This window comes from Pelophylax lessonae (genome assembly GCF_965119305.1).
Source record: "Pelophylax lessonae genome assembly, chromosome: 1".
Classification (NCBI taxonomy): Eukaryota; Metazoa; Chordata; class Amphibia; order Anura; family Ranidae; genus Pelophylax; species Pelophylax lessonae.
The window spans coordinates 740,887,705-740,900,594 of record NC_138768.1 but is presented as its reverse complement, the minus strand read 5'-3'; the positions used below and the strand labels follow the sequence as shown (position 1 = coordinate 740,900,594).

The 12,890-nt window shown below is 49.5% G+C and overlaps 1 protein-coding gene across 3 annotated transcripts in view; it reads left to right on the top strand.

Moving 5' to 3' along the window:
* FIP1L1 (factor interacting with PAPOLA and CPSF1) overlaps nt 1-12,890 on the top strand; it is a 186,635-nt gene that overhangs the window by 21,478 nt on the left and 152,267 nt on the right. For all 3 annotated transcript variants that reach the window (XM_082256744.1, XM_082256743.1, XM_082256742.1), the window contains exon 3: nt 10,815-10,872. In XM_082256744.1, the coding sequence (XP_082112870.1) occupies nt 10,815-10,872 (58 nt within the window). The remainder of the gene's footprint in view (nt 1-10,814; nt 10,873-12,890) is intronic.

Sequence of the window (12,890 nt, the reverse complement as noted above, 5' to 3'; positions counted from 1 at the left end):
GGGCTTCTGGGAAGAAGCATGCGAATTTTCGGCCCCCTCAGGGGTCCTTTCGTGCCTTTCGGCCGCACTACAAGGGCAAACCGTTCAAAGGCCAGGGCTCTCAGAAGAAACCCTGGTCTGGGAAACAGAAGTCCGGCCAATCCGGACCTGCGGCCCATAACAGTTCGGCCTGAAGGGGCGCCCTCACCCAGTTTTGGGGTGGGGGGACGCTTGCTCGGTTTTCTTCAGCCCTGGTTGGCCCGTGTGCGGGACAGATGGGTTCTGGAAATCGTTCGATCTGGTTACAAGATCGAGTTTCTCTCTCGGCCAGAGAGCAGATTTTTTCCCTCAAATCTACAACTGTCTCCAGAGCGCCTGCGGGATCTGCACCTGGCGGTGCGGGACCTGAGGGCTCAGGGAGTGGTGGTTCCGGTGCCTCATCGGGACAGATTTCGGGGGTTTTATTCCAATCTGTTCACCGTGCCCAGAAAGGAGGGCAAGGTTCGTCCAATTCTGGACTTGAAAGCTCTGAACCGCTCTGTGCGGGTTCGCAAGTTCCGCATGGAATCCCTGCGCTCGGTGGTGGCTGCCCTGGTTCCGGGGGAATTCATGGCCTCCATCGATTTGAAGGATGCGTATCTTCACATCCCCATATTCGAGGGTCATCAGAGATACCTTCGATTTGCCATTGCGGAGGATCACTACCAGTTCGTGGCGTTGCCCTTTTGGCTCGCCTTGGCTCCGCGGGTCTTCACCAAGGTGCTTGCACCGGTTCTGGCATTATTGAGGGCCCAGGGCATTTCTGTCCTGGGGTATCTGGACGACATTCTGATTCGGTCTGCGACCAGTCAGGGTCTGGAGAAGGACCTGTCTGTCACGATGCAAACTCTGCAGGAGTTCGGTTGGACGATAAATGTTCCAAAGTCGACACTGAGTCCGTCGGTTCGTCTTCCCTATCTGGGAATGATACTGGACTCGGTGCAGGCGAAGGTCTTCCTGCCGGAAGACAAACTCAGGACTCTTCAGGAGGAAGTCAGGTCCCTCAGGGACGTTCCGAACTCGTCTCTGCGGACGTGTATGAGATGTCTGGGATTGATGGTCTCGGCTTTCGAGGCGATTCCTTTCGCGCAGTTTCACACGCGGGGTCTCCAGGCGGAGATCTTGTCCAAGTGGGACGGGCGCCCTCAATCTCTGGATCTTCAGATCTCGTTGAGTCATCGCACCAGGGAAAACCTTCTGTGGTGGCTCCAGTCCCCGTTGGTGTCCGGGGGCAAGTCGTTTCGTTCGATCTCGTGGACGATAATCACCACGGATGCCAGCCTGTCGGGCTGGGGTGGTGTTCTGGGCGTTCTGTCCGCCCAGGGGACCTGGTCGGAGGGGGAGTCTTCCCTCCCGATCAACATTCTGGAATTGCGTGCGATAAGGCTCTGTCTTCATCGCTGGACGGACCGGCTGCAGGGCTGCCCGGTTCGGGTGCAGACGGACAATGCCACGGCGGTGGCCTACATCAACCACCAAGGGGGCACCAGGAGTGCCCGAGCGGCTCGAGAAGTGGCCGACATTCTGTCTTGGGCCGAGACTCATGTCCCGGCGATAACGGCGGTTCACATTCCGGGAGTGGAGAACTGGCAGGCGGACTATCTGAGTCGCCAGACCCTGGATCAGGGGGAATGGTCTCTCCATCCGGCTGTCTTCCAGATGTTGTGCGCGAAGTGGGGTCTTCCAGATGTGGACCTGTTCGCGTCTCGCCTCAACTACAAGGTGAAGAGGTTCGTGGCAAGGACGCGCGACCCTCGGGCAGACGCGTCGGACGCGTTAGTGGCCCCGTGGCATCAGTACAGGCTGATGTACGCGTTTCCACCGATTCAGTTGCTGTCCCGGTTCCTTCGCAGGTTACACTCGGAACGCAGCACGGTGATTCTTCTGGCACCGGACTGGCCTCGCCGGTCCTGGTACGCAGACCTCGTGAATCTGGCGGTCGACGCCCCCTGGCGTCTGCCTCTTCGGGACGATCTACTGTCTCAAGGACCGATTTACCATCCTGCTTTACAGTCGCTGGCTTTGACGGCCTGGCTGTTGAGACCGAGGTCCTGAAGGAGAAGGGTCTCTCTCCAGAGGTTGTTCATACCTTGATCAACGCGAGGAAGTCTTCCTCGGGAAAGGTTTATTACCGTACTTGGAAGGCCTATTTTGCCTGGTGTGAGTCCAGGGGGTTTTCACCCCGCACGTACTCGGTTTCCCGTGTGCTGTCTTTCCTTCAGACGGGTGTCGATCAGCGTTTGGCGCTGGCTACGATAAGGGGTCAGGTGTCTGCGCTGGCCGTTCTGTTTCAACGTCCCGTGGCTTCCAACTCCTTGGTTGGCACTTTTATTCAGGGTGTGCGGCATCTGGTTCCTCCTAGGAGGGATCCTTTGCCCCCTTGGGACTTGAATCTAGTCCTATCTGTGTTACAACGTGCTCCTTTTGAACAGATCAGGGAGATCTCGTTGTCTATGTTGTCCAAAAAGGTCGCCTTTTTGGTGGCGATCACTTCGGCTCGCAGAGTGTCGGAACTGGCGGCTTTGTCCTGCAAGTCTCCGTACCTGGTTGTTCATTTGGATAAGGTGGTCTTGCGACCTAATCCTTCTTTTCTGCCGAAACGAGTTTCGGAATTCCATCTTAACGAGGATATTGTTTTGCCTTCGTTGTGCACGAAGCCTAAACATCCAAAGGAGGTGAGATTGCATTCTCTGGATGTTGTTCGGGCGATTAGGGTTTACCTTAAATCGACTGAGTCTTTTCGAAAGACGGACTCCTTGTTTGTTCTTCCAGAGGGTCCTCGGAAGGGCATGGCGGCTTCCGCCTCTACCATTGCCAAATGGATCAGGCAGACCATTGAACAGGCCTATGCCTTGCAGGGGAAGGTTCCCCCTGTGCCTGTGAAGGCGCACTCTACTAGATCTCTGAGTACGTCTTGGGCCTGTCGTCATGGGGCTTCTGTAGCCCAGGTGTGTAAGGCGGCGACTTGGTCGACCGTACACACTTTCACAAAATTCTACAAAGTAGATGTTCAGGCATCGGCGGATGCTTCCTTTGGCCGCAAGGTTCTTAGTGCGGCTGTTCCCTAGGGTCCCTTGTTGGGGACTCCTGGCTGTTGGGATAAGTTTTGTATCCCCTGGTTTTTTGTCTTTTCCTGGGTTGTTGCTCCTGTTGAGCACTTATTTTTGCTGTTGCCCAGCTGGTTTCCTTCCTTTGGTAAGGTTCCTTTCTTTGATGTGGAGACTGCGTTGCCTTTCGGCGCGGATGCGTTTCCCACCCCTCATGTTTGCACTGCTTTGGGACGTCCCCATATGTGACGAATATGAAGAGGCGGCGACTGTCGGAGGGCGTAAGAGAAAACGGAATTTTTGTAAAATCTTACCTGTAAAATTCCTTTCTCTGAGTCCTCCGACAGTCGCCGCCCCCGCCCCTCTTTTGGGGTTTGAATGTATACTCTACTGCTATTCCACTAAAACTGAGATATGGTTGCAGGAAGTAGGAGGGTATTGACTGAGGGGACCACCCCTTGAGGGTGGGATATGTTAAAGCTTTATTGTTAACATATTCTGTTGCCTAGCTACTCCTTCGGAGCAAAGTCTAATACCCCATATGTGACGAATATGAAGAGGCGGCGACTGTCGGAGGACTCGGAGAAAGGAATTTTACAGGTAAGATTTTACAAAAATTCCGTTATTGACACTCCCAGCAGTTCGCATATGACAGTGTGAACTGCCTGCGAGTCAGGTGCGATGTAGTGGATCCGCAGAATCCGCAGTGGATTTGCAAGGTTCCAGCATCGCACCAATGTGAACCGGCACTGACTGTACAAGTGCTGGAACTCCAAGTAGAAAGTCAGACCTGGAAGAAGTACCTGGCAGGAATGCCACTTGGCTTGTTAGCATCCCCAGCAGCCGTCCTGACATAGTATGACCAGTATTAGAGACAACTTATCGGGACCATTCAAACGTAAAAAAAATTAGTTTGTTTTTCCTAGACTTCCAATTTAATTTATGTGGCATTATTTAACCACTTCTGGATCAGCAGCAGGGGACCTGAGTGACCAGCCGACACATCCGCCAGCTGGTTGGAATACCGAACAAATCCCGGGTCGACTTTGATCACTTTTCCACTATGGTAACCTGGAAGCGATGACCTGACATCGCTTCCGGTTTACCCGAATGTCAACAGCGTCATTTTAAAAAAAAAAAAAATCGAAAGCATTTGAAAACACTGATCGGCGTAACATCATCTTTTAAATTTTACAAAAAATTGGGTTATGTATTGTGGTTTTTTAAAATTCAAAAAAGTGCTGCGCAAATCCTGTGTGTTTAAAAAAAAAAAAAAAAAAAAAAAAAATTGCAAAACCCTGCTATTTATTCTCTAGGGCCTCTGCTTTTTTTAAAAAAAAATCTGTTTGGGGTTCTAACAAATTTTCTAGCAAAAATTACTGATTGTTAAATGTAAACACAAAGTTCCAGAAAAGGCCTGGTTATGAAGTGGTTAAAGCAGGGATGTCAAACTCAATATCATTGCGGGCCGCACCAGCATTATGGTTGCTCTTAAAGGGCTGGTTGTATCTATAAGACTATATAAATGTATTTACTCTTTATCATATTATTATTATTATTATTATTATTATTATTATTATTATTATTATTATAAGTAATTGCCTTTGTATTCTATCTTTTCTTTCTTTCATTGACGCAGCTTCTGATTCTTGTTAACCACTGGGTTATACTGCCCCCTACAGGAGCAGGACACTAGGCAGGAAAAAGCTTGACTACGCCTATGGGCAGTCCCAGTGGGTATACACCCACACTCAACTATAGGTACTGTACTATAAGAGTAAGCTGTACTATAAGAGTATTCCTTGCTGGAATCTTTGGTCTTGGCATATTTTTTTTCCTTTTTAAATAGATTTTTTTCTTATCTTTGTTATTTTGTTCCTGTGAAAATCTATGAACTACCAGACTGTGCAACGGACTGGATAATCTAGATCCAGAGGGTCCCCCCAGTCTGGCCATCGAGCACGCGCAGGCCCCGACTCAGCGGTAGGTCAGCCGTGACATAGCCCCACTGGACGGGGGTTGGCCTGCGAGGTAAACGTCTCGCGAGGGTGCATACGACCTGGCCTCGGCCTGAGTTGCAGTGTTCCTCCTGGCCGACAGCCACCCACATCCTGATGGAACGGTGGTCTGTCAGGAGTGGTGCCCACTCTGTTCGTGGTATGGTAAGTACCTCCGGAGGGTTTTTGGGGTGGATGTGGCCCCCTCCCCGGGATAGTTGGACCCCTAAGTCCCCCCCCAACCCTTTAAAAATTCGGTGGTCACTGTGGGTCTTCAGGCCCCCCACAAATCCCCCCCCCCCCCCCTCCCTGGATGAGGTTTTGAGCTGGCTTATGCCATATGCTCTTAAGGGGGATTTGTTGGAGTTGCAGCTGACCGGGTTTTTCCTGGTGCACAACAGGGGGTTGAGTAGGGTTCCCCTGCTACCCTGAGAGTTGGTGACTAGGGCAGGGATGTCCTCTGGGGTCTCTGCTGCAGTTGTTGGGCTGGGGGAGCGGATGGTTTGGCATCCACGGGTCCCCGCTTCACGCTGCCGGTTCTGGCCCAATATTTAGGCCGCTACTGGTTGGGAGCTACGTGGGGCCGCCCAAGTGAGGGTGGCTGAAGCCACTACCCTCCGTTTAGGCATCCGCCCTCCCCTCTGCTGTCCCTGGGTGGTCGGCTCCGCTGAGGCTTGCCCCAGGCAGCTTGGATCCACAGAAATTTAGGCCGTGGCCATGCGTCCAGCTTGGCACCTCCCTTGGAAGGGTTGGTGCTGTGGGGGTGGTTTAATTTTTGATGGCAACCATGCAGCCATTATTGTGGAGGGCACCTAGCCCTTTTAGCGCTGCGGGACCATCAGGATACCCTGCCTGCACCTCCCCCTCATGGTGGACAGCACCCTTTTTAAGGGGGCTATTTCCTATTGTGCGTGCCTCCTATGGAGGGGATCGGAGGGAGACCCCCCTTTTTTTTTTTTTGCAGCCCTCTTGTGGGATTGCAACAATTCCCTGATTATGTTTTTCCGGGTGACCTTAGTGTATATTGCGTCTACGCACCCTGAGTGGTCAGACAGTGAGGATGTTTCCTCTGCTCCTCTAGCCATGCATGAAAAGGCGCTGGTGGATGCACTGACTGTGTCAGAGCGTAAAATTTTAAACATGGCGAAGATGCTGCGTCGGAGGCGCCGGTCCCTTTGACACTACAGGTCCTCTACAGTGGCAGGGATGTTACCCTTTCCCACTTATTTTGACAACATTGTCACATACAGTGGGGTTGTCCAAAACTCTTGTGGTCCCTAAGCGTTTTACTATGTGCTTTACTTATAAGGATTCCCTGCTTAAAAAGTGGACTGTCCCACCTGTAGTGGACTCGCCGGTTTCCAGGTTAAGCAAAGCTACCTTAATTCAGATTGAGAAGTCCTCAGCCTTTAAAGATCCGGTTGATAGGAGAGCGGAGGCTCTGGCCCTACACATGTTTTGCTATGGCTTGTTTCGGCTTAGGCTGGTATTTACTATTGCAAACTCTGACGAGTGGGCTAAACTTTTACGCCAGGACCTGGAGGGAAAACTGCTTCCCCCTGCCTTTACGGAGCTGGTGGATTCGTTGATCCTATTGGCTATGGTTTATCTGTGATGCCTCTTTGGATGCGGCTCCTTTTGATTTTAGGCTGTCTGTATCAGCAGTGGTCCTTCAGGGTCTTATCTGGCTGACAATGCTGGTCTGCGAACCAGACTTCTAAGAAGGCCTCATCTGATCTCCCCTTTGTGGGGGATCGCCTTTTTGGAGCTTCTTTGGGTGATATCTTTAAGGGTCTCATGGGGGCGGGGGAAGAGGAGAGTACTCCTCTTCTGCAGGCTACCAAGGGCAACGACATGTCGTGGACATGGGCCATTCTTCTTGGCTCATTAGAGGCTTTTTTTTTGGTCCCTTAAGGAATAAAAGTGCTTCAGGGCCTCCCCCGGAAGTTCCAAAAGGACCTGGTCTGGCAAGCCACGAGGGGCTCTTCCAGACCTGCGGACAAGGCTTCCTTTGCATGAAGGGGCGCCCTCACATCTATCTGGGGTGAGGGATGTCTTCGCTGATTTCAGAATCCATGGACCTCTCTGGTACAGTTCAAGTGGGTCCATGAAGTCAATCCGTCCGGCTACAAGATCGAGTTTGTCTTTTCCTCCAGAAAGGTTCTTTCCTTCCAACCTGCACTTGTCCCCAGATCGCTTACTGGGGTCACTTTGGGGCAGTGCAAGACTTGTTACTTCATGGGGTGATTGTCCCGGATCCGGCTTCTGTTTTACTCAAACCTGTTTACAGTTCCCTGGAAGGAAGGCAAGGTATGTCCAATTCTGGACCTCAAGGCACTAAACTGCTTTTTGCGGGTACAGAAGTTCTGAATGGAGTCCATTCGCACGGTAGTGGTGTCCCTACATCTGGGGGATTATCATGGTTCTGTCGACATCAAGGAAGCCTACCTTCACATTCCAATATTTGCCAGTTACCAACGCTTCCTCCGCTTTGGTGTGAGTGAGGAGCATTCTCAGTTTGTGACGTTTACTTTTGGTCTTGCCTCTGCTCATCGGGTCTTCACAAAGTGTTGGCCCCTGTGCTAGCATTGTTGCATGAGCAGGGATTGCAGTACTGGGGTACCTGGACGATCTTCTTCTGCGAGCAGTCTCCGACTGCTCTGATGGACACCTTGGAGATTACTCTGGGATTTGGCCTCAGCCAGAGATTTGCTTTCTCTGGAAAAACTCCAGAAATTGCAGGAGGCAATTAAGCTTCTGTAGTCCAGCAGATGGTGATCCCTCTGGGTTTGCATGTGTGTGCTGGGCCTGATGGTGTCTACCTTCGAGGCGGTTCCGTTTGCAGAGTTCCACACTAAATCTCTGCAAAAAGATATTCTGGTGAAATGGGACAATAATCCAGTCTCTAGAGGTGGCTTTGTTCCATGGCACTTCAACAGGGAAATCCTTCTCCCCCTGTGCTGGGCGGTTGTCACCACGGATGCCAGCCTGTCCGGGTGGGGAGGCATCCTTGGCACAGCCTGTGCTCAGGGTCTGGACTCGGGGAAGGGTCCAGACTGCCGATCAATGTATTGGAACTCCGAGCGATCAAACTTTGTCTGGGTCATTGGACAATTCGTCTTCAGAGGTGTCCGGTACGGACAATGCAATGGCCGTGGCCTATGTCAATCACCATGGGGGCACAAGAAGTGTCTTGGCGCATCAGGGAGTAGCCTGCATTCTAAGGTGGGCAGAAGGATCATTCCAGCCCTCTCTGCTGTACAGGTTTCATGGAAGGTACAGAAATTTGTGGCATGGTCTCGGGACACGTACGTTGTGTCTTGGGGTTTTCCCTTGCTTCTTTTTGGTGGCTCGGATCTTGGCTTTCCTCAAACGGGAGGTTGAGCAGTGCCTGGCCTTCAGTACCATCAAGGGCCAGGTTTCGGCCTTTGTGGTTTTCTTTCATCGTCCATTGGCCGCACTTTCCTTGGTGCGTACCTTTTTTCCCCCCCCCCCCCCCCCCCCCCCAATTACTTTTTTTTTTCTATGGTTAATTACAAAGTTTACAATCATCACTACATTTATCATCAACAAGAAAAAAATTATAATACAAATTAACATTATGTCTATTTGAATCTGTGCTCTCTCGACCCCTTTTTTTATCCTAGGTGATTGTTTATATCAGAATACGCTATGGAATCCATTTTACTTTTAAATGTGGAATAAAATCCACATCAAATCTTAAAACAAACTTAGTATAACAAAACAAATCAACAAATCAAGACATGTTAGACAGACAGACAAACTAACAAACATACAGACAAAAAAAAAAAGGGGGAGGAGAGGGGAAGGCGATAAGGGATCTATTAAGGAAAGAATGGAAAAAGCTTCTATGTATATAAATATTTTTCTATTTTTATCTGTTATTACTTGGGCTCTTTATCTCCAAGTTCTATTCTGACAAATCACTCTCCTTTGAACAGACAAAATGATTCCATTTACTCCATCTCAAGATATAAGGGTGCGTACCTTTTTTATCCAGAGATCGAAGCTTGGTTCCTCCAGTGCGGTCTCCATTACCGCTGTGGGTCCTTAAATTGGTGTTAGTTATCCAGGAATCTCCTTTCGAAAATATGAGGAGGTTCCCATACTTGCGTTGTCCCAGAAGGTGGCCTTTTTGGTGGCGATTACTTCTGCATGCAGGGTGTCGGAGCTGGCGGCGTTATCTTGCTGTTCACCTTACCTGTTGGAAAGGTGAATGGCAGGTAAACCTGTTGGCTTACAAAGCTAAGGTGGTTCTTTGTCCCTGTCTGTTGTTCCTTCCAAAGGTTGTCTCTGATTTTCATTTGAATGAAGACATTGTGTTGCATGCCCTATGTCCCAGGCCTAAACATCCTAAGGAAATTTGCTGGATGTGGTTTGGGCGATCAGGGTGTACCTGGCAGCTACGAAATCTTTTAGGAAGTCAGACTCACTATTTGTACTCATGGTTGGTTCTCGAAAAGGGTTGGGCGTTTTTCTGCTGCAACCATTTCCAGATGGATCAGACACAGCGATTCAGGCCTATTCAATTAGGGGTCAGGTTCCTCCTTTCCCTGTTAAAGCGCACTCTACTCGAGCGCTTAGTGCCTCCTGGACCTTCTGACTTTAGGCTTCAGTGATGCAGGTTTGCAAGGTGGCTATCTGGTTGTCTGTGCACACTTTTGCAAAGTTTTACAAAGTGGATGTGTTGGCATCTGCGGATGCTGCTTTTGGTTGCAAGTTTTTGCAGGCTGCTGTTTAGAGGACCTGGTCCCTGAGGGTGTACTGTTTTTTTTCAGGTGAGCTCCGGTTGTTTTAGTTGAGCTCCAGGTTACCTGCTTGACTATGGTAAGCCTTGGTAATTTTTTTCTACTCTTTTCCCACCCCTCATGTTTAACACTGGTTTGGGACGTAGCAATGGTTAAGAATAATCAGGAGCTGTGTCCATCAATGAACGAAAGAGAAAATGGGATTTTTGACTTGCTGTAAAATCAATTTCTCTGATGTTCATTGATGGACACAGCACCCACCCCTCTATGGAGTTTGCATTCTTTTGACACTGCTTGTAACAAAACTGAGTGCCTATAGCAGAGTGTGGGTGTATACCCCCTGGGACTGCCCATAGGCATAGTCAAGCTTTTTCCTGCCTAGTGTCCTCCTGTAGGGGGCAGTATAACCCAGTGGTTAAGAATCAGGAGCTGTGTCCATCAATGAACATCAGAGAAATGGATTTTACGGTGAGTCAAAATCCCATTATTACTGCTTTCAGTAATGACTAAAGGCTTAGGAAGGACAAGTGCATACTGGCATGGGGCCCACTCACATACCTTGGAGGGAGGAGAGACTAGTATCTATGCTGCTGCATAGAGAATTGCTGGATCTGTAGGAGAAGCTTTGTCCTCCTCTGTGGGACTGCTCAGACAAGGTGGGGGCGGAGATGAGGGAGGTGCTGCAGCTATAGGAGAGGTGTGTGGGTCCCATGAAATGGATTGGAGGGCTGCATTCGGCCCGCAGGCCTTGTTTGACACATGTGGGCTAAAGTATTCAGACTGAATAAGCAAAGAACAGGTGCAGTAACCATAACAATAAAACATGTAATTACCTTCCACTCTGAAAAAAAGTGAAATCTGATTGGCCGCTATTGATTTAAGGCAATCTCCCTGTTATTTATTATTATTATTATTATTAATAATTTTTTTTTTGGTAAGTACATGCATGTAACCCAACTGTTTCTGTTTTTTTTATTCTGTAGCTCTCATCCAGTACCCAGTGTTGAAGCTGAAACTACTGAAAATGGTGTTGCCAAACCGGTAATATCACCAGTAATGTTATGTCTGTTTTCTGTGAAGTAGGGCTGTAGTGATCGGTAGTTGTGAAATTTAAAAGTTGAGCATATGTGACTGCATTCTGTGTGGCTTTTGCTTGGTTTGGGGTAAATAGAGTTCAAGGCATAGAGTAAGAAAAATGCATTGCATTAGTGTACATTGATGTGCGCTGTGTTTTTAGAAGGATCTCATTTTGCACAAATTGCAGTATGCAAGTGTTGATGAGAATTGTTCCAATTGGAAACGATGTAGTTCTACCATGTATTTGTCTATGTTGTGGCTCTGGGGTGTCATCTGTCTTTAGCCTTGTCTCTTGTTTGAGTATCTGACCCAGAAAAAGTAACCAAGTAATGAGATATGACTTTGTGGGTAAACATTATTTCTCTGTCGCTCATTGACAGACGTAGTCCTCTTTGATTCACATCAATTGGGTTATGTTGCCTCCGCAGGAGTAGGACTAGGCAGAAAAGAAAAAACGTTCTGGCTCCACCCTAGGGGCAGTCCCAGAGGGTATATCCTCCCTCTCTCTGCTACAGGGAATCAGTTTTTTTCTGTCTAGTCAGGCAGATTATCTCAGCCGTCAGACTCTGGATCAGGGGGAATGGTCCCTCCATCCAGAAGTTTTCCACCAGTTGTGCCTACGTTGGGGCACCCCGGATGTGGATCTGTTGGCATCTCGATTCAACAGAAAAGTACAGAGATTTGTGGCTCGCTCCCGCGATCCTCTAGCAGAGACCGCAGACGCACTGGTCGCCCCGTGGGGGCAGTACCAGCTAATATATGCCTTCCCTCCTCTCGGGTTACTGCCAAGACTTCTTCGCAGGATAGAGGAGGAAGGAATTCCAGTAATCCTGGTAGCTCCGGACTGGCCTCGCCGAGCTTGGTACGCCGACTTGGTCAGACTGGTGGCGGACGTCCCGTGGCGACTTCCTCTCAGGGAGGACCTACTGTCTCAGGGACCGATCTTCCATCCTGCTTTACGATCGCTGGCTTTAACGGCCTGGCTATTGAGACCCAGGTGCTGAAGGACAAGGGATTGTCAGCTTCAGTTATTCCTACTCTAGTTAAAGCAAGGAAAGCGACTTCCAGAAAGATTTATCATCGCACATGGAAGTCCTACATTGCATGGTGTGAACCTCTGGGGTTCCACCCACGTTCTTATTCGGTTAGTCGAATATTAGCTTTTCTGCAACAAGGGGTTGAGCAGAAACTGGCCTTGAGCACTATCAAGGGTCAGGTCTAAGCATTAGCCATCTTCTTTCAGAAACCTTTGGCTACTCATTCCTTGGTGCGGAATTTCATCCAGGGGGTGCGACATCTGGCTCCGCCAGTGCGCGCGCCGTTACCACCCTGGGATCTTAATTTAGTATTGTCGGTTCTTCAGAAACCTCCCTTTGAAGATATTAGGGAGATTCCTTTACCTACGTTGTCCCAGAAGGTGGCCTTCTTGGTGGCTATCACTTCTGCACGCAGGGTGTCAGAACTGGCTGCATTATCTTGTCTTTCCCCATATCTGGTGGTTCATAGAGATAAGGTGGTTCTTCGTCCGAATCCATCCTTTCTACCAAAAGTGGTTTCAGAATTTCATCTGAATGAAGAAATTGTATTACCTTCCCTGTGTCCTAAGCCCAGTCATCCTCGGGAGTTTGCTTTACACTCCTTGGATGTGGTCCGGGCGATCAGGGTATACTTGAAAACGACAGACTCGTTTCGCAAGACGGATTCACTTTTTGTGGTCCCGGATTGACCCAAAAAGGGGTTGCCAGCATCTGCCGCGACTATTTCCAAATGGATCAGACAGACGGTGGTACAGGCTTATTCTATTAAGGGTCGGGAGCCCCCGTTCCCTGTTAAGGTGCACTCCACTCGGGCACTTAGTGCGTCATGGGCCTTTCGCCATCAGGCGTCAGTGGTCCAGGTGTGCAAGGCGGCTACCTGGTCGTCGGTGCATACCTTTACAAAACATTATAAAGTTGATGTAATGGCATCGTCTGATGCCTCGT